Consider the following 24,884-nt stretch of genomic DNA (forward strand, 5'->3'; position numbering starts at 1 on the left):
GTGAAATGCCTTTCTGTGGAGGTTAATTTTCCATGCAGCCCGGGGTGAGAGATAAGAGCATAGATTGGGAATCTACAGCGAGAACTTGAAGGATTCTGATCAGTAGGGATTTCAGACACTAAGTTAATGATTTTCTTATCACTTCACACATTGATGGTGCAGAGTCTATACTGTCTGTAAAACTGTGGCCGTTAATGGGAGGAGGATAAGATATCTACATTTAGGGGGGAAAAAAAATGCCTTTGCCCTGGCCGGTTGGCTCAGCCGTAGAGCGTCGGCCTAGCGTGCAGAGGACCCGGGTTCGATTCCCGGCCAGGGCACACAGGAGAAGCACCCATTTGCTTCTCCACCCCTCCGCTGCGCTTTCCTCTCTGTCTCTCTCTTCCCCTCCTGCAGCCAAGGCTCCATTGGAGCAAAGATGGCCCGGGCGCTGGGGATGGCTCTGTGGCCTCTGCCTCAGGCGCTAGAGTGGCTCTGGTCGCAACATGGCGACGCCCAGGATGGGCAGAGCATCGCCCCCTGGTGGGCAGAGCGTCGCCCCTGGTGGGCGTGCCAGGTGGATCCCGGTCGGGCGCATGCGGGAGTCTGTCTGACTGTCTCTCCCTGTTTCCAGCTTCAGAAAAATGAAAAGAAAAAAAAAAAAAAATGCCTTCACCGGCTCTGGTGAGCTCAGTGGCTTTTGTTACATACTTCATTGAGAGCTCTAGTCACTTTCTAAGCAACCACAAAATTAAAGGCACGTATTTTAAACCTGTCCAGGAGGTCCTCAAACAACATCACTTTGCTCAACGTTGCGTTGTTACAATGCTGGTGAGATGCCGTCGGAGCCTAACTCTTGTTTCTCTTCGGTCAGCCTGTGGTGAAACTGGTTTGTTACACATCGTTTCCCTGTAAGTCACAGAACCTAGCTGTGATGTTAAGGGAGGACTCACTGTAGTGAGGTTAAATCAGAGGTCTCAAACTCGCAGCCACCAATTTTGTGCAGCACGCAGACTGGCCCGCAGATTAATCCACGAAGTTTGATTAGTCTGCGGGCCACACAAAATTGGTGGGCAGGCCGCATGGCAACGAGTTTGAGATCCCTGGGTTAAATCAAGATGCATCAGGAAGAAATGATAGAAACTTAGAGGTTCTCGAGGTCCTGAAAGGGGAGTTCTGACTGTTTGTAACAAATGTTGAGAGAGAAGACTGGAAGGAACCTGGACGATGGTCCTGTGGGAGTTGACAGGCCCGCGTGAAAACTGTCTTTTGCTTTAACCCGTTGCTCTTTGCCCGTTCCCCTTTTCAAAGTGGTTCATATGGCATATGCCAGCTAGATCTTATGTCCTGGAATGATACTTAAGCCCCCAGGAGAGAAGTTTGCTAACCTCAAAGAATTGCCAGGGGTGTAGCCACCCATATCAGCTCTCTCTCATCTTTGCCAATGACCTCGTGCTGCCAGGTAAGGCGACCATATCTGTAAAATTCATGTTCCGATAGGTTCTTCCTCCTGGCTTGTGTATTTCTTTATAAGAAAAAATTATCATTGTAGAATATCTGCTGGCAGGGATATCTATGCAAATTCTGATTACACAGTTGTCATTATCTGTGAAGCTTTGCTATAATGTAATTATTGCTAGATTGTATAAATCCAAAAGTTTTAGTCAGGTGTACATTATTCTAATGTATACAAGTATGTCATTGAAACCAAATGCCTGAATTTCTAGAATTTATGCTGTCTTTTTCATAGCATTGCTGGCCCAATTCATTGTCATTTAAAAATAATTCACTGAAAAGTTTTTAAATAAAAAGAGTAATGTTTCGAAACAGATGTTTTCAGTAAAAAACTATTGAACGTATTTTTGATCATTTTTTTTTTCTGTTCACTTAATTCTAGGCAACAGCTTACCTTTCACCTGAAGACCTTTTGAAAGGAGAAATTGAAGACTCCCTGGAAAAGCTGCAGGTGGCCATTAACGTCTTAAAGACATTCGAAAATTCTTTTTTCAACTGCAGGAAAAGATTGGCAAAATATTTTATGGGAAATGAGGTGAAACCATGGGATTTCCAGTCTCATCTGGTGTTCTGTAGATTTGACAAATTTCTTGACCAGTTCATGAAAATAGAGGTATTCATTTATTCATATTGTAAATGAGTTAAAAAAAAAACCTGCAGCTTTTTATATAATTTGGGAACAGTTTATTTGGTGGAAGGTGGGAGATTTCCTTATTGATCTCACGAGGAGCTCACAAGACCAGGGCTATAAAGATCTCTTTAAAAGCTTTAGTTTGGCTTAAAAAAAATTATCTTTGATGCTTTTTTGATACTGGGAGTAAATGAATTTTTCTCTGTACCAGTGACACTTGACTTACAACTTAGTAAGTTCCTGGAAGACAGTTCTAAATCAGGAAGCTGTAAACTAATCCTTCTTTTGTCTTTATATGTTTACTATTTGACATTGGGATTCCATACTTGAAAATTATTTGATAATCTAAACCAGTGGTAGTCAACCTGGTCCCTTCTGCCCACTAGTGGGTGTTCCAGCTTTCATGGTGGGTGGTAGTGGAGCAACCAAAGTATAAACAAAAAGATAGATTTAATTATAGTAAGTTGTTTTATAAAGATGTATTCTGCCAAACTTAGCAAAAATCCGACATAAAGTACTTGGTAAGTAATTATTATTATATGCTTTAAATTGCTGTAACTCTGCTTTATACATTTTAAAAAGTAAAGTTACTTCCCTACTTTATAAATCACCATTACTGTGGAACTGGTAGGTGGTTAGAAAATTTTACTACTAACAGAGATACAAAAGTGGGCGATAGGTATAAAAAGGTTGACTACCCCTGGTCTAAACCGTCACACTATCTTTTAGTATATATATAAATATATATATACTATGCTATTAAAGTATGAAAAAACATTCATAAAAGTAAATGAAAAGAACATGAAGATGTGTACTATATAAATGTTTTAAATCACTAAAAACCAAAGTAAATGAATACGCATACTTGTACGCACATTCACACAGCTGTAGTTTGGAGCTGACTGGCTAAAGTTTACTTATTTATTTATTTAAGTTTGAACTAGTAGCATGGCCTTATTTCCTTTGTAAGCTCTTTATAGCAAGTTTGGGCTTTTTTTGTTGATACTATAAGTTTTGTTGAATTTCATTGAAAATTCGAGCTTCGTGTTTTGAAAATTCTCATTATCACTTAATCAGCCTGAATGCTTCTTAAAGTGTGAATGCTAACTAAATGCCTAACTACAGCGACTCAAGGCACCCTTTTGTAATATTCTCTTAAGCTGATTAAGAGACAGACGATTCACCGCAAAGTGTGGGCGGCTGAAATATGAATTTTGGCTCTTAGCTGAGGATCTACTTATGATTGGAAGGATATAAAATTAGAGGGTTTAGCCAGGGTAAATTAGTTTAGCCTGCACTGCCAGATAACTTTCAATAAATATGAAAATGGGAGTACTGTATGATTTTAATAATTATTCATTATAGAGAGGAGAGAGAGAGAGAGAGAGAAAGGGGGAGAAGCAGGAAGCATCAACTCCCACATGTGCCCTGACCAGGCAAGCCCAGGGTTTTGAACCGGCAACCTCAGTGTTTCCAGGTTGACGCTTTATCCACTGCGCCACCACAGGTCAGGCTGATTTTAATAATTAGCAGTGACTTTGTTCAACTAAATCATAAATATTTATCTTCTAGCATGTCACTGCCCATTAACTCATAGATTTTTGAATGTTTGAAAATCTTATTTCTTTGAAACTATAAAATGTTTCTTTCCTGCTCTAGGTGGTGGGCATATCGTCACTGTTTTATGTTATTTTTTTTTCAAAGGATGTATTTGTCACCATCCTGGAATTTGAAAAGCTGGAGAGACTCGAATTCGGTGGCAGCAAGGGAGCGATTTTGAATGGGCAGATCCAGGAGATGAGGGAAGAATTTGTGGAACTCTGTAAAATTTTTAAGCAGAGCACTTACGACCCATCTGATTATGACAACACGGTAATATTACACCTTTGCATTTCTGTTTCATAGACTCCTATCATTTTAAAGTTGGAACCGACAGTAGGTCGCGGTGATAACAGGTGCCACTGAGGCCAGCCTCTCTAGGATGACGGAGGTCTCCTTAGCGATAGACCCGGGACCAGAACATTGCCCTTTGTATCTGCAGTTCAGAACTGTTTCTAATACTGCAGCAGACCTCAGCCTGGGTTTGCTTCGCGATTATGTGCATTGTGAGGGACCTTCCACAGGAACTCATTTCGATCTGCTGATCTGATGTCCACGTAACTTGTGTGTTTTTAGCTCCTTCGTGAATAACTAGATGATTTTTTGGTCGACTTGAACAGTTAGCTTCAACCCATTCACCACTTACCTCACTAACATGTATGTTGTTTCTCGTATTTTTCATTCTTATGCTTTAGAGCTATTTATAATTTTATATTTGCAACTTCAGGAAATGGGGGGAAGCTTTCAGATGGAATCTGCTGCTGGTTCCTGTCACCCCCAGCGTGCTGGGGGCCCGGGAGTTAAACTGTGAGCCTCTCTGCAGCTCTAGGATAAAAATAGCTTCGGTTTAGTGGTTTGCCAAGAACAGCAAAGCCTGGGTAAAAAATAAATAAATAAATAATTAGCTCTTACTGTTTTATAAAGAATGTGTATTTATTCACAATCATTTATACATGGCTGAATAATTGATTCTTGACATGGGCCAGTGCAGTATGCGAGCTCTGTAAGGACCCGGTCAGCAGACTCGATCCCTCTCACTGTCATCGGCTTCTGGGGCGGGGCACTGATGGTGAGAGGATACCGCCATTGTGTGTCCCTGCTAATTTGTGGGCCACGTCGGAGGAACCCAGGACTGTGGGGACGGTAGTCTGAGCACATTCCCGGAGCCTGGTAGGATGTCTTGCACTTGGCGGCTCTTCAGTGACTGTGGGTGGGATGGGACTCGGGTGAGCCTTGACTTAGCTGTCCTGAGCAACTGAGCAGAGCAGTGTGAGGCCCAGAGCACACAGGGTCCTCGGGTGCGTTTGAATAGCAGGAGAGTCTGGATTTTCTCATGGTCAGTTTGCTAAAGTAGTGTTCCATAGAGTCAGTTTTAATTTATGTACACAGGTGTAGCCACATGACACATGCCCACCACGTATACCCCCACCACGTATTCCTTCCCTGGCCCCCACGGAATAGACACCACTACTGGTAGAGTAGTTGAGTGGGTCATGATCAGTCTTCCTGCACTTTCGTATAGAAATAGTTTAAATATGTTCCAGTAAATTAAATAGTCCCCGGTCATTTGCTTTTTGTAATGCTGTCATTTCCCTTTTCGTCAATCTCAAGCGTGTTAATTGGAATTTGGGCCTTTATTGGTGTGACAAAAGGTCTGCCACTGTAGTTCATTTACAGAACATGGGTTTTCTCAGGTGTATTGATAATGTTTTTGGTTTCTCAATTATTAATATTGAATGGAAAGGTCACTTTAGGTATATTCTTTGACTACTTCCTACAGGACTGATTGAGACTTGCTTTCTTATTTATTTTCTTTAAATTAAATTATATTAGATATACAACATTGTACACATTTAAGGTAAACAACATGTTAATTTGATACATTTATAACAATGAAAAATTATATACATGTATATAAATGTATTGTAAAATGATTGCCATTGTAGCGATAATTAGCACCTCTATCGTGTTAAGTAATTATCCTTTCTTTTTAGTAGTTGTAATCATTAAGTTCTAGTCTCTTAGCAACTTTGGTATTAGTGAATATGGCAACCACATTGTACCATAATATCAAACTTACTAAAAGCCTTGCTTTCTTTTCTTTTTTTTTTTTTTTAATATTAATATTTTTTTATTAAATTTAATGCAGTGACATTGATAAATCAGGGTACATATGTTGAGAGAAAATATCTCTAGATTATTTTGACATTTGATTGTGCTGTATACCCCTCCCGCAAAGTTAAATTGTCTTCTGTCACCTTCTATCTGGTTTTCTTTGTGCCCCTCCCCTCCCCTAACCCCTCTCTCCTTCTTCACCCCCTCCCCCCTCCCCCAACCCCCCTGCCCCTGTTGCCATCACATTCTTGTTCATGTCTCTGAGTCTCATTTTTATGTCCCTTCTATGTATGGATTCATCTCAGTTTTTTTTCTGATTTACTTATTTCACTCCGTATAATGTTATCAAGGTCCATCCATGTTATTGTAAATGATCCGATGTCATCATTTCTTATGGCTGAGTAGTATTCCATAGTATATATGTACCAAAGTTTTTTAATCCACTCGTCCTCTGACGGACACTTGGGCTGTTTCCAGATCTTCGCTATTGTGAACAATGCTGCCACAAACATGCGGGTGCATTTCTCCTTTTCGAGCTGTTCTATGGTGTCCTTGGGGTATATTCCTAAAAGTGGGATAGCTGGGTCAAAAGGCGGTTCGATTTTCAGTTTTTTGAGGAATCTCCATACTGTTTTCCACAGTGGCTGCACCAGTCTGCATTCCCACCAGCAGTGCAGGAGGGTCCCCTTTTCTCCACATCCTCGCCAGCACTTATTCTGTGTTGTTTTGTTGATAAGCGCCATTCTGACTGGTGTAAGGTGATATCTCATTGTGGTTTTAATTTGCATTTCTCTAATGATTAGTGATGTTGAGCATTTTTTCATATGCCTATTGGCCATCTGTATGTCCTCTTTGGAGAAGTGTCTATTCATCTCTTTTGCCCATTTTTGGATTGGGTTGTTTGTCTTCCTGGTGTTGAGTTTTACAAGTTCTTTTTTTTTTTTTTTTTTTTTTTTTTTTTTTTTTTTTTATTTATTCATTTTTTAGAGAGGAAGGGGGACAGAGAGAGAGAGAGAGAGAGAGAGAGAGAGAGAGAGAGAGAAGGGGGAGGAGCAGGAAGCATCAACTCCCATATGTGCCTTGACCAGGCAAGCCAGGGTTTTGAACCGGCAACCTCAGTGTTTCCAGGTTGACGCTTTATCCACTGCGCCACCACAGGTCAGGCCAAGTTTTACAAGTTCTTTATAAATTTTGGTTATTAACCCCTTATCAGACGTATTGTCAAATATGTTCTCCCATTGTGTAGTTTGTCTTTTTATTCTGTTCTTGTTGTCTTTAGCTGTGCAAAAGCTTTTTAGTTTGATATAGTCCCATTTGTTTATCCTGTCTTTTATTTCACTTCCCCGTGGAGATAAATCAGCAAATATATTGCTCCGAGAGATGTCGGAGAGCTTACTGCCTATGTTTTCTTCTAAGATGCTTATGGTTTCACGGCCTACATTCAAGTCTTTTATCCATTTTGAGTTTATTTTTGTGAGTGGTGTAAGCTGGTGATCTAGTTTCATTTTTTTGCAGGTAGCTGTCCAATTTTCCCAACACCATTTGTTAAAGAGGCTGTCTTTACTCCATTGTATTTCCTTACCTCCTTTGTCAAATATCAGTTGTCCATAGAACTGTGGGTTTATTTCTGGGTTCTCTGTTCTATTCCATTGATCTATATGCCTGTTTTTATGCCAGTACCAGGCTGTTTTGAGTACAATGGCCTTGTAGTATAACTTGATATCAGGAAGTGTGATACCTCCCACTTTATTCTTCTTTTTTAAGATTGCTGAAGGCCTTGCTTTCTTTTTCTTTTTTTTTTTCTTGCTTTCTTAATCATTGAATTTTAACAGCTTGTCGGGTGACTTTAGGCTCTGCCGCTTTGTTGACATTCTAAGGGCTACTTGATTAAATAAAATGTCCCCAGGTAACAAAGTAAAGATGGTAGCTATTCTTCTGAAGGATAACCCCTTGGCTTTACTTGGCCCTGATAATCAGAGTCCATTAATACCTACTGAGCAGGCGCTGCGTGCCAGACATGTGCCAAAGCTGCACACACATTCCTGTGTAGTTCTCACTAGAACCCTGAGAATGAGCACCAGGTCGACGCGGGTCAGCACATTGCCTGAGATTACAGTTACCCGGGAGTGAAACGGATTTTGTTTCAGAACTTTTAACCCCAAGCCCAGGTCTTTTCACTGTGCCACTCCGCTCTGTAGTATTTCTCTCTCGGGCTGCATATTCATTGAAATGAAGGGAATAAGGTCATCTGGGGCCCCTGGAGGAGCTCACCTGAGGACCTGTGCCCTGAGGTGGAGCAGTCCAAGATGCTATCTCTCTTTTCCTTTTTCCTGTTACTTTTTTTTTTTTTTTTTTACAGTGACAGAGAGAAAGTCAGAGAGAGGGATAGATAGGGACAGACAGACAGGAACGGAGAGAAATGAGAGGTATCAATCATTAGTTTTTCACTGTGACACCTTAGTTGTTTATTGATTGCTTTCTCATATGTGCCTTGACCATGGGGCTGCAGCAGACTGAGTAACCCCTTGCTCAATCCAGGGTCCTTGGGTCCAAGCTGGTGAGCTTTGCTGAAACCAGATGAGCCTGCGCTCAAGCTGGTGACCTTGGGGTCTCGAACCTGGGTCCTCGGCATCCCAGTCCGATGTTCCATCCACTGCGCCACCGCCCTGTCAGGCTTTCCTGTTACTTTTTAGTAGGACAGTTGGTCCAGGTACCTAGCCTGATATTACACCAGAATCTAAAATGCATTTGAAAAGTAGTTATTTAGTTCAGCTTTAGTAGGCTGTATTCCAGTTCCTGAGATTAGTTCTGTTCTCTTCTAGTCTGTTAAGCTATTCATTCTTTTGTTCTTGCTGTATGTCGCATTTTCTAATTTTAGCTATATAAAAATTTTTAGGATTTTCATGAATTTCCTGCTTATTTCTCATGATAAAAATTTTTTTTGTGTGTATTTTTCTGAAGTTGGAAATGGGGAGAGACAGTCAGACAGACTCCCGCATGCGCCCGACCGGGATCCACCCAGCTCGCCCACCAGGGGCGACGCTCTGCCCACCAGGGGGCGATGCTCTGCCCCTCTGGGGCATCGCTCTGCCGTGACCAGAGCCACTCTAGCGCCTGGGGCAGCGGCCAAGGAGCCATCCCCAGCACCCGGGCCATCTTTGCTCCAATGGAGCCTTGGCTGCGGGAAGGGAAGAGAGAGACAGAGAGGAAGGAGGGGGCAGGGGGTGGAGAAGCAAATGGGTGCTTCTCCTATGTTCCCTGGCCGGGAATCGAACCCCGGTCCCCCGCACGCCAGGCCGACGCTCTACCGCTGAGCCAGCCGGCCAGGGCTCATGATAAAATTTATTACTTAAAAACATTACTTACTCATTTGGAAAGGTGACATGTACAAAAATTCAGTCTCCTCTTTCTGCCCACTGACTTTCCCCTAGGTCTCCTGTGGTGGCTCCCAAAGGCATCTACCGTTACAAGTTTGTTGTGTAATGTTCCAGATACTTGGTGCATGTACTAGCATATGCATGTGTGTATTCGTTGTGTTTGATTTTGCACAAACAGCACCCTCTACTCATCATTTATGCCTTGCTTTGGTCACTTAATGCATTTTGTCAGTCATTCTGTAGCACTATAATAACATTGCCTGCTTCATTTTTTTTTAAAACAACTGCATGTGATTTCATTGCATTTATATACAGTTTATTTTAAAATATTCTTTAAAGTGTTGTAGATATCAGTGTTTAAAAATTTGCTTAGGGAAGATGGAGCAGGTGTGCTTTTCTCTATCCCTGTCACTAAGTGCAGCTAGCACACTGGTCACCGTGTAGAAAACACACTTAAGGCTGAACGGTGAAAAGAAGAACATCTAGCTAGGAACCTTGGGACCCGAAAGATGAGTGTCCGGGTTTTCTTGTTGTCTGAAATAACCCCGAGTTAGAGCTGAGGATCCTGGTACCTGGAAACTCCCATGGGCACAGACATGGAAAGCCCTAATGCAAGCCTGCTTCCTATCAAGAAGAAGACAGCCTAGCAAGACAGAAAACCTGCAGACCGTAATCTCTCTAGTCCAGCCAAACAGCACAGAAGAAAATGTGCCCCACGCCCATTTATGCCAGTACAGACCGAGTGGAGAGCCTAGACTTAGACCCAGTTTAGAACAAGATGCTCCAGCTGCTCCAGCCCCCTCTGTGTCCGAGATGGTCACGTAGGGAGCCATGATTTTCATCCCTGCTGGTCAGTAATGAGCTCACTCTGTGCAGTGTCCATGGAGAATCTGTGGGGAGCCTGGATTTCTTCTCTCACCCAGCAGCTCCCCACTAGACTAGTATCAGAGGAAGCCTGGTTGAGAGTCAGGACCATGACCAAGTGGCAACCAGGTCACCAGCACTGTGACACCTGTGGAGACCACATCGGGAACTGGGTGCCCAACTATAACAAGGTGCTCCTCACCCTTAGGTGTTAATTGATGAAGAGATGCTAGACTTCTGTCTCTATCTGACAGTAATGAGGCTAGAGGCAGTGTTAGAGAAATCCAGGAAAAACTGAAGGTTTAGATAAGATCTCAGGTCTCATAACAATATGAAAATGGATCCCAGGTTCAATAGGAAAGCACTTCTACCAAGAACCAGGGAGATCTCAACTGAATAAGAAAAGACAAGTAATAGAGGCCAACATTGAGATGACAGATGTTAGAAGTAGCTGGTAAATATTTTAAAGAGCCATCGTAAAAATGCTTTAACAAGCAGTTATGAACATATCTGAAAGAAATGAAAAAAAAATAGCCCCAATAAAGAAATAGAAATTCTCTGCAAAGAAATAGGAACAAGTGAGAATTGTAGAACTGAAAAATAGAACAAAAATATAAAGCACACTGATTGGGCTCAATGGCAAATGGAGGGCTAGAGAAACAAGTCCGTGAACCTGGAAGACAGAGCAACAGAAAACACTCAGTCTGAAGAAGAGAGAGAACATAGACTGAAGTAAAATGAACACAGCCTCGGGGACCCGTGGGACCGTGAGAGAGCTAGCATTCATGTCACAGTTACAGAAAGAGGAGAAAGACCATGTGGCTCAAAGTCTTGAAGAAAGAATGGCTGAAAACTTCCTAAACTGTCCAAGAGTTATAAACCTTCAGATTCAAGAGGAAGTTAGAATCAATAGCAGGAAGATAAACCAAATGATAAGCATAGAGAAGTCTGTGCCGAGATATATCACCATTAGACTTCCGAAAATTGAAGATAAAGAAATCTTGAAAGTTGGGAGAGAAAAATGATTTGCCTGACAGTGGATTTCTTATCAGAAATGATGGAGGCCAGGAGGAAATGGCAATGGATTTCTCAAGTGCTCAAAGAAAAGAAATGTTACCTTGGAATTCTCTACGCAGTCCAAAATAACCCTACAGGAATAAAGGGGTAATCAAGACATTCTCAATGAACAATAACTAAGAGAATTTGTTGCCAGTAGATCTGACTTCAAAATAATGGCTAAAAGAAGTTCTTGATACAGAAAGAACAATAGAAGAAGGAACCTTGGGACACCAGGAAGAATGTGGTAAGCAAAAGTATGTGTAAATACAATAGACTTGCTTTCTCTTGAATTTTCTAAATTATGTTTGATGGTGGATGCAGATATTATAGCCCTGTGATTCTAAATATGTATACAGAAAATATTTAAGAGCATTATAAATGGAAGAGAGTAAAGAACTCAAAATGGAGGGTGGTTTTGTTTGGTTTTTTTTTTTTGCCTTTTAAAAAATTGCGGTAAAATGTCTTTTACATATATTTACCATTTAATTTGTAGGTGTCCAATTCACTGGCATTAAGTATATTCAGTATCATGCAACCATCATTACTATCCACTCACAGAATTTTTCATTATCCCAAACAAGAAAATCTCTACCCATGAAGTAACTCTATTTACCCCTTCCTCTCAGTCCCTGGTATCCTTTACTCTTTATTTATGAATTTGTTTATGGTAGGTTCCTCATCTAGATGGACTCACACAAGATTTGTCATATGTGTTTGGCTTACTTCACTTACATAATCTCTTCCAAGTTCATCCATATTGTTGCATGTGTCCGAATTTTAGTCCTTTTTATGGCTAAATAATCTATTGTATGTGTGTGTGTGTATGAGTTTTGGATATTCACTTGTTGATGGATACTTGGGTTGTTCTCACCTTTTGTCTATTGTGAATAATGGCACTATGAACGTTGGTGTTTTGAGCCCCTCCTTTAATTTTTTTGGGATATATACTTTGGATTAGAATTTCCAGACCATAGGGTAATTTTATGTTTAACTTTGTGAGGAATTTCTGAGCTTTTTCCATAGTGGTTGAACCATTTCTTTTTCCCATCAGCAGTGTAGAAGGATTCCAATGTTATCCCATCCTCAGCAACACTTGTTTGTTTGTTTTTATAGTAGCCATCTCAATGTTTGTGAAGTGATATCTTCATTGTGGTTTGATTTGCATTTCCCTAATGATTAGTGATGATGATCATCTTGTCATGGGCTTATTGGCCATTGGTATATCTTTGAGGAATTATAGTCATATGGTCAGCTGCTTACTCTGCATCTCCACTTACAAATTTAATGACCCCTGGAAATAAACAAATCTGTAAAACCAAACCGCTGCCTTAACAGCTCCCTATACCCATGCTTTCCCATCTTCTCCAACCTATTAAGTGGCACATATAATGGGCTACATAGTGTGGAATATTGGAGTCATCCATGACCTTGCTCTTTTTCTCATGACAAACATCAGGTTCTCTCAGATGTCACTTGGATGCATGGCCAGATCTCACTTCTCTCCTGGGTTATTGCGCTTGCCCCACACTGCTCCCTCAGCCCCTGTCTTGGTATCCTTAGGGTCTGTTCTTCACACAGCAGCTGGAGTGAGCTGCTTTTAGGAGCTGAGTCCAAACACAGCATTTCTCTAGCTAAAACGCTTCATTAATTTCCCATGTCACCAATAAAGGGCAAATTTCCCGGTTCAGAATATAGAAAACACTTTCGGATGGTTCTTGAGTAGTACCAGCGTATCATCTATTTAACAAATATTTATATTTATTGCAAAGCAGCTATGTGCTGGGAACCTCTGTAAATATTGGTGCTACAATTGTGGAGAGAAGAGCCTGGCCATTGTACTCATGGAGCTTAACACCCAGGGGAGAATACAGGGGGGGCAGTTAGAGTGCTAGACTAAGAGTGTTTTCACCTGTTCTGGGAAGGACACAGAAAATAACAAACATAAATAGAACTAAAAAAAAAAGAAAGAAATGAGACAGGTGAAGAGTAGGTGGAAAGAAAGTGTTAGCAGAAAAATGTGTTATGCAGAGAAAGGGAATGTGGTTGGATCCTGGGGTGTGAGAGGGCTAGAGGAGCCGGAATAGTTGACAGTGTAAATAGCGTCCAAATGACAAGGGAAGGGCCTTGTAGATTGCGTAAGACTTTGAGGCTTTATCTTAAGAAATTAAGGGATCCAGTCGGAGGATGATGATTCAATCAATGAGGGACATAATCGGGTTTTTATTTTTGGAAAGCTTGTATAGACTGCAGTTGGGAGAATGATTTGGAGAGACAAGGCTAGAGGCAAAGAAAGTAGTTAGATAGTGGTTAGCGAACATCCAGGGAGGGTCATTGTGATCAGGACCAGGGCAGCGCCCAGGGGGTTGGAGAATGGCGGACATATTCAAGAAGCGGTTAAGAGAAAAGACTGATAGCACTTGACCAAGAGAAACAGGAGTCCGAGACGTTGCTGACGTTTCTGTTACAGTGTGTAAAAAAGAAGAGATGCTTTATAGAGCGGTGACTGAGTTTATAGATCCTGCCAGCGTGACTGAATTATCTGTGGGACTTCCTACGGGAGGGGTGCGTTGGCAGATGTGAATTTGGGGTTGAGAGAGTAAGGGAGAGAAAAGAGTTTGGGAGAGAGGAAGAGAGATCCGCGATGGAGATTAGCTTTTTTTTTTTTTTCCTTCCCGAGTTATTCCTTGTTTACTAAGTGTTCAGGCAATGTTTGAGGATCTTAAGTTGTGTTTTCCTTGTTGCCATATTGCGAAGAGGGATAAGTCAGGCTTGTTACAACTTGTTGGGAAATCGTGTTTACTTTCAAAAGTCAGTGATCCTTGAACGAAGGAACTGTTTGGCTGTAATTCAGAACTAGGGACTTCCTCGATGCTGAATATGACATGTGGTGTGTGACGAACAGAGCTCTAGAACTCCGCTGTTACAGTCTGTCTTCAGCATGTGTTCGCACAAGGTGCATTCCTCATAGAACATCATGGTTGGAGTGCGGGCTCTTGAGCCACGTTCCCAGGCTTTAAATTCTGGTCCTACCGTCTACCAGTGAAGTGACCGTGGGCACATTATTGACCTCCTCTGAGTTTGTTTTGTTGCCTATAAAATGGAAAAGAAAGTACTTCCCACATCCAATGTTGTGAGAATTGAGTTAATAGTGTGAAGCATTTAGAGCAGAAAACTCTAAATGAGTAAATGTTAGCTGTCATCATGAAGTTAAACGTGTGGCAGGCACTCCAGGGGTAGTTTGACCGGAAAGCGCAAGGTGTTTCTGGATTTCTGGGATAATTCACTGAAGACTGTGAATTGCAATGCTGTGCAGATGATAGTTACTCTGTCATGCTTTCTAATTATGAGTGGGTGGTTATGTATTAGGAGGAAACGGGGTTGCTAACTGCATAGTAGTGAGAGAGACACCGGGAAAATGTTAAGTGTTTTTTTTTTTTTTTACAGGGACAGAGAGAGAGTCAGATAGAGGGATAGATAGGGACAGACAGACAGGAACGGAGAGAGATGAGAAGCATCAATCATCAGTTTTTCGTTGCGACACCGTAGTTGTTCATTGATTGCTTTCTCATATGTGCCATGACCGCGGGCCTTCAGCAGACCGAGTAACCCCCCGCTCGAGCCAGTGACCTTGGGTCCAAGCTGGTGAGCTTTTTTGCTCAAGCCAGATGAGCCCATGCTCAAGCTGGCTATCCTGGGGTCTCGAACCTGGGTCCTTCCGCATCCCAGTCCAATGCTCTACCCACTGCGCCACCGCCTGGTCAGGCAAGGGTGTTTTGTTTTATCTTTATAACGAATAATGCATCTTTACAGACCTGTGATTTTAGTTCTCACCTGATGACACAGTGTTTCCTGGTAGGTTTTTCTGCTCCATGAAAAATAAACAAAACTTCCTATTTAAATGGATAGGTATACTTGAGTTACAACAAGAATGGGTTCTGTTTTCTTTTCTGAAAAGCTTTGCTTTTTTCATTTGCAATCCAAATGAATTGGGAGAAGGAGGACAGACTGGTGGGTCAGAGTGCTGATGCTGGGGTCCAAAGCAGGGACAGGGATTGTGACAAAAGTGGCGGACAGTGTGGAATGCTCAGTGTTCCCGTAAAGCTGCCACCTGAACCGCTGCTCAGGTGTACAGTGTAGCTTTCTTTTTTTTTTTTTTTTTTTTTTGTATTTTTCTGAAGTTGGAAACGGGGAGGCAGTCAGACAGACTCCCACATGTGCCCGACCGGGATCCACCCGGCATGCCCACCAGGGGGCGATGCTCTGCCCCTCTGGAGTGTTGCTCTGTTGTAACCAGAGCCACTCTAGCGCCTGAGGCAGAGGCCATGGAGCCATGCTCAGCACCCGGGCCAACTTGGCTCCAATGGAGCCTTGGATGTGGGAGGGGAAGAGAGAGACAGAGAGGAAGGAGAGGGGGAGGGGTGAAGAAGCAGATGGGCGCCTCCCCTGTGTGCCCTGGCCAGGAATCGAACCTGGGACTCCTGCACGCCAGGCCGATGCTCTACCACCGAGCCAACTGGCCAGGGCCAGTGTAGCCCTTTCTTGATCGGCCCTGGAATCCTGCTACGAAAAATAAATTCATTCAGAAAGTGAGGGCAGATGGGAGGGGGCAGGGTGTGTTATGCTTGTGTGATTGCTGTTTCCACTATTGGACTCTTTCCTGTAAACTAATATTTCACACTGAATTTTACAGGAATTTGAAAGCGATTATGTTGTGTTTAAGTCCAAAACTTTGGATTTTGACAGAAGGCTTGGGACGATTCTTTGCGAAGGTTTCTTGAACTGTAATGGTTTGGAAGCTGCATTTAAGGTTAGTTCTGAAGACGCTGTCATAATAATCATTTACTAATGAGTAATTTAGACTGTTAGATGAAAGGGTTGAATATAGTCCTTTCCGATCCAGGTAAACTATTGACTGGTCACAGTCTCTTTTCATATTTCGCTTCCTGAATTATAAATGTAGAATTATGCTCTAATGATTACTTTGGACAAGGTCAAGACATTGAACTATTGATCTTTTCTTGCATTCACAGGGTTTTAAGTTTCATTACCTTTAGAGTAAATTGGGCATGGCCTATGAAATACTGATTCAAAATTAAACCAAAGTGAAAAATATCTGTTAATTCAAGAATTTATTTTCTTAACCATTGCTTACATAGGTTGGGCTCACCTTTCTACTTATCACTCTGACAAAAACAAATAGCAACTTATATACTGTCTTTCATCAGGTATATCAATTAAAAATGTCAAGAAATTATGCATTGACAATATAACACAGTCTAATTTCAGAGATGTTAAAGCGTGAAAAGATGTTGGTGAAATATAGGATGTATCTATTAAAGTGTGCATAAAAGAAAAGCACATTGATAGTCCTTCCAAATGGAAAGCTGATCATGTAAGGAATAGGGACACCCTGTGAAACTTGCTCGCCAAAGAAAATTGTAAGCCAAGTATAAATTCAGATGACATTGCAAAAGAGGCTGCAATACCAGAAGAAACATAGCTAGAGAATCATAGGCACAGTTCGTTGACAATGGCAGTGCCAAACAGTGTGTCAGTGGTTAGAGCATCATCCTGATATGCGAAGGTTGCAGGTTCAATCCCTGGTCAGGGCACATAGAAGAATCAACCAATGAATGCATAAATAAGTGAAACAACAAACCAGTTTTTCTCTCTCTCCCTTCCTCCTTCTCTCTAAATTCAATCAATCAATAAAAGAAATATATCATAGACACAGATGTGATGATATAAGATTTGTTTGATTTTGACCTTCAAATTCAGATGAATTGGTCAGATGGTGGTGAAGACACTAGCTCAGGGGTCGGGAACCTTTCTGGCTGAGAGAGCCATGAACGCCACATATTTTAAAATGTAATTCCGTGAGAGCCATACAACAACCCATGTACGTTATGCATTATCCAATAAAAATTTGGTGTTGTTCCGGAGGACAGCTGTGATTGGCTCCAGCCACCCGCAACCATGAACATGAGTGATAGGAAATGAATGGATTGTAATACATGAAAATGTTCTATATTTTTAATGTTATTATTTTTTTTTATTAAAGATTTATCTGCAAGCCAGATGCAGCCATCAAAAGAGCCACATCTGGTTCGCGAGCCATATGTTCCAGACCCCTGCACTAGTGTCTTCTGGCCCAAGCCAAGCGTTTTAACACAGAATTCATGAGGATCAAATACTGCATTGTTTTCTAAGCGCTCTGGGATGAAACCAAGATGCTGCTGGCCAAAATATATATAGCCTGTTGTTATGAAATAAACCCCCCTGTAATCCCACCTCTCAGAAAAACTATCATATTTAATACTGCCACACTTTTTCTCGGGCTAGATATGCACACATATTTCTTTTTGACAAAAATGACATCATATTCTGATCCCCCTTGGTAACCTTTTCCACGTAGCAATGAATCATAACTGTTTTCTTGCTTTTGTAGCAGGATTTCGGCAGTATTTTTTATTAATGCCTCCCTTACAGTCTATCACGTCCTCTGTTGCTGGGAGCCCCTTGTCAGTGTTTCTGTAACAACAGGAAGAAGGCTCGGAGAGTGAGGTCTTACTTACAAGGTTGCTACCTTTTCTAATTCAAGTCCTCCTCCTTCCCCGCCTCACACACGTTAAGATGGATTCTGTTCTAGTGCATGCCAGCTGCTGGTTCTCCAAACAGTTTTCTCTTACTGCCATGGACGTTTTCTTTAGCTTCCTACATATTTCTGCCCCATCTACTGAAACGTGTAAGGTGAGCTCCCGCCCGCCACGCGCTGCAGGGGCGGGACAGCATCTTGTGGTTTTGTTGTATTCAGATCACCTGCAGTGCCCTGGGTAGAGCAGGTCCTGAGCAGCTGCTTCAAGTTAGGTGGACTGATGGGCAGTCAGGGCTGCAACGACACAGGGAGGGAGAGGACTGCAGGGAGAGTCGAAGGAAACACATTACACGCTTGTGCGTTTAGGGAGAAAATGATTTCCACCATCAGTGTGTGGGATGCTGCACTCTGATCATGTACTGTTGTGTCCAGGGAGTAAATACCTGCAGACCGTTCTCTGAAGATCACGATTCCGTGCCTGTTCTTGGCAAAGATGGTGACCAGGAAGGGCCTGGAACCAAACACTAGTCTGTCTAGTCTAGTGTGAAACTGTCGTTCAGAGCCAGCAGTGTTGGCACTCACTAAAAAAACCCAAAAAAACTCAAATGGGTATTTCTCTAAAATTTACAGTGTGCATATATGAAGGCAGACTGTTAGAAAATAAAGGTGTCTAGAAAAGTGTTTAGACAATATAATTGAAAACTAAAATTGAAGTGTATACGGGGTGGGTAAAGGAAAGTCTATAGCGACCATGTGCAACAGTTTATTCTTTTATTATTTATTATAGTGTTATTTTTCATACAAACAACAGTGAACCTACTTTTGCTTCACCCTGTATGGGTCAGGCAGCGACAGATTAAACAGAGTCTTTGAAAGGGGCAAGCCTAGGAAAATATAAATATGTACTTGACCAGCGGCAGTAGCCTGTGAGAGACGTGTTACATAATGAAACTAAGAAGCAGAAGGAAATGAAGGCAGACCTGACAGAACTCAAATGGGATATTTAAGGGAAGAAATAATAGTTTATCTTTAATCTCCTGAGGTGATGAAGGAACACATCTCTACTCTTCATGAAATAGCTCCTAGTTCCACGATGAGGAGGAAGCAAGAGGTTCAGATGACCTTTATTCTCATTCTGGAGGGTAATGAATATGTATCTGTGATGTTGCAAAATTATGATAATGTCTACTGCTTAAAAGGTGAACTCTTGTTTTATTACTACTCTCTGGCTTTAAACCTCCTCAAAGAATATTCGCTCTTTCCTCTTTTATACTTGGAGTTAAGTCCAACGAAGCCTGTCGGATAGGCAAGATGAGATGTCGTGAGGAAGCCTGTGATATTCTGTCAGTTGTAGTTGATATAAGTGTTTGAAAGAGAATGTTATAAAATAAATATCTCCTTCCTGTTGTTGACGCACATTTATTTGTTAAATGTATGAGACAGTGTTTACTTTTGAATTTAAACAGGAAGTCTAAATTCAACAAAACAGTTGAGAGGAGAAAGTTAATAATTTACATTTTGCTAGGTAGCAACCAGCCAAGCAGATCTTAAAATATTTAGCAGTTTCTACAGTAGTTATAATTAGCATTACCAGAAGAAAAGCCCCAGAATGTGTTTGTCTATATTGATCTCTAAGATACAGTTAGATTTCCATTTTAATTTGTATGACTTTTTTCATTGTGTTTTTTTTTTTCATTGAGTATAGTTTATGGAAATATTTACAGAATGTTAAATGTGTACAGGGAAGCTTTTTTTTTTTTAAAGAGAACAAATTTTGGAGAACACCTGTTATTTCCTAAGGGGAAAACTAGCTCTTCTGACGCTTCACTGACAAGGCACCAACCTTGGTATCACGAAGTTTTCTGCCACGTTGATTTCTTTAGTTATTTTGAGAAGATATCTTTTTTTTCATTTCAAAAGAAAACATCTCTATAACAGGCCTAATAATATTTTACGAGGCCTACACAGGATAAGCAAATGATAAAAGAACAATTTTATTTATCTTTTAAATTAAATTTACGGGGGTGGCACTGGTTAACATAATTATAGAGGTTTCAGGCGCCCAGTTCTACAACACATCTCTGTACTCTGTGTTCAGCCTAAGGCGAGTCTTCATCTATCACCATTTATCACCCCTGTACCCTCCTCTGCGCTTTCCCTCCCCCTGGCAATCACCACACTGTTGTCTGTGCCCAGGAGACTTTCTTCTTCTCTCTCTCTCTCTCTCTGTCTGTCTCTCTCTCACTCTGTCTCTCTCTCTCTCTCTCTCTCTCTGTCCTTTTTTGCTGAATCCCTCTACCCCCCTCGCCCAGCCCCCACCCCCAGCTCTTTGTGTATGAATCTGTCTCTATTTTGCTTGTTAGTTCATTCTGTTCATTAGAGGCCACTTGTCACCTTGGGTGGTGAGAGGCTGTACAGGGAGGCACAGGTCCTGGGAGCTGACTGCCCACTGTCAGATGCCAGCTGTACCCGTGGTTGTGTGAATTTGGGCACGTTACTCTCTCCTTATAACTCGGTTTCTTGATCTAGAGCACGTGGTAACAGCATTTTTAGAGCCCCTGAAAATATAGTGCCTGGCACGTTGTCAGCACTATATAAATTTTACTTACACAAAAATACGTATTTTAATGACATTAGCTTGCTCGCAAAGAAAGCAGTCTCAAGCTAGCACACAGCTAATCCCTGTGGGGCAGAAAACAAGACAGGAGGCTGATGGAAATCCACAGTCAGGCTCATCAGCTAGGCTGAGCTCAGTGGAAACAGGTGGTGAAGGTCGGTCGGACCCAGGGGGTCCATGGACTGAGCAAGAGGAGCCTGAGGACCTTCAGTCTTCTGCTGGCTGGCATGGGATCCTGTTTTGGGCCACGTGCCTGCTCGCTTTCTTCTGGCTCCCTACTCATTGGCTTCTTCTGCGTGCTAGTCGTTTCTGTTCACTCACGGTTTTGCCGGCGTAAGTTCAGCCCACCACGCCCGCTCCTGTTCCTGAGAAAGAAGGGATCTAATTAGCTCCAGGCATTGGTTTGGTCAGGACCTTCTTGCCAGAGAAACCGTCTGCGGAGAGGTTGTCCTTGGAGAAGATCACCCTGCTGCCCCAGGCCTCTGTCGGGAGTGGTGTGGTGCGGAACCTGGGCTGCCGGGGGCAGTCACTGTGACGAATGCATCCGGCATAGTTAATAAGGCCGTGACCTAGAGGTCCTTCCTGTGGATATTCCGCAGCTAGAGAAGACACGCGGAGGAGGGAAGAACAAATAGAGAGTACTTAAATCTTGTCCTTAGATCTGCACACATCTACATTTTCTGGAGCTCGGCAGGAAGATATAGTAAGATTTGTGAGCAGGGGTGACTGTGAGAACTGTTCGTTTCTGACACCTGCCATTTTCCACCGAAGAAGGGAAATTACATTTAGAATTTGCTTTATTGGAAAAATAGGCTTCAGGTTTGGGGACACTTTAGAATATTTGTGGGGGACTAGATTTTTGCTCTCTCTTTAGACGTGTAAAAGGTCTAATGGGATAGATAGTGAGCTGATTATTTGCATTGAGAACCCATTGTCCTTAACGTTTCTTTAACTTTGATTTTTTTTATAGCTTTTGACCATATTTGGGAATTTTCTAGAGAAACCAGTTGTCATGGAAATTTTCAGCCCACATTACAGCACGCTGGTGCACATGTTTAATGCTGAGTTGGATATGTGTAAGCAATTGTATAATGAGCACATGAAACAGGTGAGTGAGAAGCCAAGTTGAGTATATCAACAGCATCATTTCTGTGGGTGAGGGCCATCTACCAGTACTTCATTTTAATAGCTATCTAAAGAGTAGATGTAGGCACTGAGACTTCTTGCTTTTATTTAATTGATTTTCTCATGGAGATGAATGACCTACCTTAGAATCAAAACTCTTCTGACTGGAGTAATTAAGTCGAACAATGAGTTGATGCCTCTCTCTCTAAAAAATCAGTGGGGCCAAGTGTCCGTCAGAGGACGAGTGGATTAAAAAGCTTTGGTACATATATACTATGGAATACTACTCAGCCATAAGAAATGATGACATCGAATCATTTACAATAACATGGATGGACCTTGATAACATTATACGGAGTCAAATAAGTAAATCAGAAAAACTAAGAACTATATGAACCCATGCATAGATGGGACATAAAAATGAGACTCAGAGACATGGACAAGAATGTGATGGTAACAGGGAGTGGGGTGGAGGGGTGGGGGGGCAAGGAAGGAGAGGGAGGGAGTTGGGGGAGGGTAGGGGCACAAAGAAAACCAGATAGAAGGTGACGGAGGACGATTTGACTTTGAGTGAGGGGTATGCAGCACATTCAAAGGTCAAAATAATTTGGAGATATTTTCTTGGAACATATGTACCCTGATTTATCAATGTCACTGCATTAAAATTAATAAAAATAAGATAAAAAATCAGTGGGGGGGAGGGGAGGCCATTACTCTTCTACAAATCAAGTCACTTAAATGCATATATTTTATATATATTGTCCTAAAAAAAGTACTGAAATGAACAATTGCTCAACGAGGTTGGAATGCACTAATTAAATGTTCCATTTCTTTCTTTTCACCAAAATAACAACTTGCAGATTGAATGTGGAAACGTAGTTCTTAACAAGAATATGCCATTCACCTCAGGAAATATCCAGTGGGCTAAACAGGTCCTTGAACGACTTCAGACATTTTGGTCAAACTTTGCATCACTGCAGTCTCTGTGAGTATCCAGGCTTGTGAAGTTACCCTAATGATACAGGTGACTTCTATGTAGGGCAGGAGCTGTTCATGTTAACACCGACAGAAGTCTTTCCTCTCTTTTCGTTGGCTGGACTCATTGGGGAAGATTCATTGCCGTGGTATTGGAATATGTCTAATGGGACTTATAACTTCATATATTTTCATGTGGTTATCCTTTCTTCTATTCACATTTCCTTTTCACCCACGATATGTTTGTGGGTTTTTTGTTACTGTTTTTCCTTTCTTTAAGAACTGATATTTTCTTTTCTTTTGAAGACTTCTGTACCTTTCTGTTTTCTATGTAGGAATTGGTAACTCACTGCTGTTGGCATTTAGCAAATTCTTTGGCATTCTATTCATTTCTTTTAAGGCAAAGACAATCAGCATTATTTGGCCTTCCTTCTTTCTCTTCCTGATTTTTATAGTGTATTTTGTTATATTTTGGATTGTGTATTCTTGTAAAACGGTTAAGCTGAAATCTATCTAATATATAGAAAGGTGGAAAAACCATATTCCCACAGAATGTTGGGAAGCCCTGATGATGATGCCCCAGTTCGTCAGAAGTATGTTGAAATGACAGCTCTGCTAGACCAGTTTGAAAATCGTATCTATGATGAATGGAAAAGTAATGTGGATGAAATCTGTGAATTCAGTTTGAATCAACCCTTGATTAAATTCAGTGCCGTAAATGGTCTTCTCAGTGTCAACTTTGACCCAGAGGTAGGGGTTCGATGTTTTTTGTTGTTGTTGTTTTGTTTTGTTTATCTGACCAAACAGTTTTTATTTTTATTTTTTTGATTAATTTTAATGCAGTGACATTGATAAATCAGGGTACATATGTTCAGAGAAAACATCTCCAGATTATTTTGATATTTGATTATGTTGCATACCCCTTGCCCAAAGTCAAATTATCTTCCGTCACCTTCTATCTGGTTTTCTGGGGTTCGATGTTTTTAAGGTGTTTAATATATGTAATTTTTATTATAAGTGTATGCCTGATAATGGGGTCATTTATACTTTATTTTGGGAGAATGTCAGTGCCAAGAGGATGTGACTTCTAATAGGCTTTAGTTTTAGAGATTTATTTCCCAAATTCTGTTTTGCTTCACAATTATTTATTTACCATTTCTCCTTCACTAGAGCATAGGGTACATTTCATTTTATCTTTGTGTTCTGTATTTCTAAGACAGTGTCTTGCGCTTGGTTAATCAATTGAGCTCAAATGAATGAAATCATTAGTCTTTTATCATGTTGTCTGGCTTGAATTATATTTATAGCACCTATACCAGTATTTTTAGTTCATTAAAATTTTATCATGTAAGTTTAGATTTGAGGAACCCACAGATTGTATAGAATGAAAGACCTTTTGCCATGCTGTGGGTGAACAATGGTACATTTTGCTATTATTAATATCCTTCTAAGGGACAATAACCTTGAATATGTTGGTTAAATTGATTTTAATGTTTATAAAACAATTTTCAAAATTTTCAAAAATACATAAAACAACATATAAACACCAAAAATAATATTGACAGTTAAACAATATCCAGGAAAATTATCCTTAATGAACAAATTTTTTGTTATCTGCTGATAAACCACATAACAGAGAAATTTCACATTTTCTCACAATTTCATTACATGTAATAATGAAAGTACAGGTCCTGGCTGGTTGCCTCAGTTTTAGAGAGTCGGCCTGGTGTATGTATATCCTGGATTCAATTTCTGGTTAGGGCACACAGGAGAAGCACCCATCTGCTTTGCCATCCCCCACCCCTCTCTCTCTTCCCTTCCTGCAGGCATGGCTCAATGGAGTGATTTGGGGGGTACTGAGGATGGCTCCCTGGCCTCTACCTCAGGTGCTAAGAAGAGCTTGGTTGCTGAGCAATGGAGCTATGCCCCAGATGGGCAGAGCATTGCCCCCTAGTGGGCTTGCTGGATGGATCCCAGACAGTTGCATGTGGGAGTCTGTCTCTGCCTCCCCCCATCTCACTGAATAAAAAAACAAAAAAAGTACAAGTATTTAATAGCAATTATATACATATTTATATGTATGTATTTACATATGACTATATGTGCATATATACAGTAAATACAACATATATATTTTATTTTTTTAATTAAAAAAATTTTTTTGTGACAAAGAGAGAGAGACAGATAGGAAGGGAGAGAGATGAGAAGCATCAATTCTTCATTGCAGCACCTTAGTTGTTCACTAATTGCTTTCTCATATGTGCCTTGACCTGGGGGTCTACAGCAGACCAAGTGACCCCTTGCTCAAGCCAGTGATCATAGGGTCGTGTCTATGATCCCATGCTCAAGCCAGCTACCCTGTACTCATGCTGGTGAGCCTGTGCTCGAGCTGGATGAGCTTGCACTCAAGCCGGCGACCTTGAGGTTTCGAAC

The 24,884-nt window shown here is 41.3% G+C and overlaps 1 protein-coding gene across 1 annotated transcript in view; it reads left to right on the plus strand.

Moving 5' to 3' along the window:
- Positions 1 to 24,884, plus strand: part of DNAH11 (dynein axonemal heavy chain 11) — a 286,917-nt gene that overhangs the window by 20,375 nt on the left and 241,658 nt on the right. Inside the window, exons 7-12 of the mRNA XM_066240541.1 lie at positions 1,877 to 2,107; positions 3,830 to 3,997; positions 15,830 to 15,946; positions 21,322 to 21,459; positions 22,337 to 22,461; positions 23,003 to 23,201. Coding sequence (XP_066096638.1) covers positions 1,877 to 2,107; positions 3,830 to 3,997; positions 15,830 to 15,946; positions 21,322 to 21,459; positions 22,337 to 22,461; positions 23,003 to 23,201 — 978 coding nt within the window. The remainder of the gene's footprint in view (positions 1 to 1,876; positions 2,108 to 3,829; positions 3,998 to 15,829; positions 15,947 to 21,321; positions 21,460 to 22,336; positions 22,462 to 23,002; positions 23,202 to 24,884) is intronic.

This window comes from Saccopteryx bilineata, chromosome 7, assembly GCF_036850765.1.
Source record: "Saccopteryx bilineata isolate mSacBil1 chromosome 7, mSacBil1_pri_phased_curated, whole genome shotgun sequence".
In the NCBI taxonomy this organism is placed as follows: Eukaryota; Metazoa; Chordata; class Mammalia; order Chiroptera; family Emballonuridae; genus Saccopteryx; species Saccopteryx bilineata.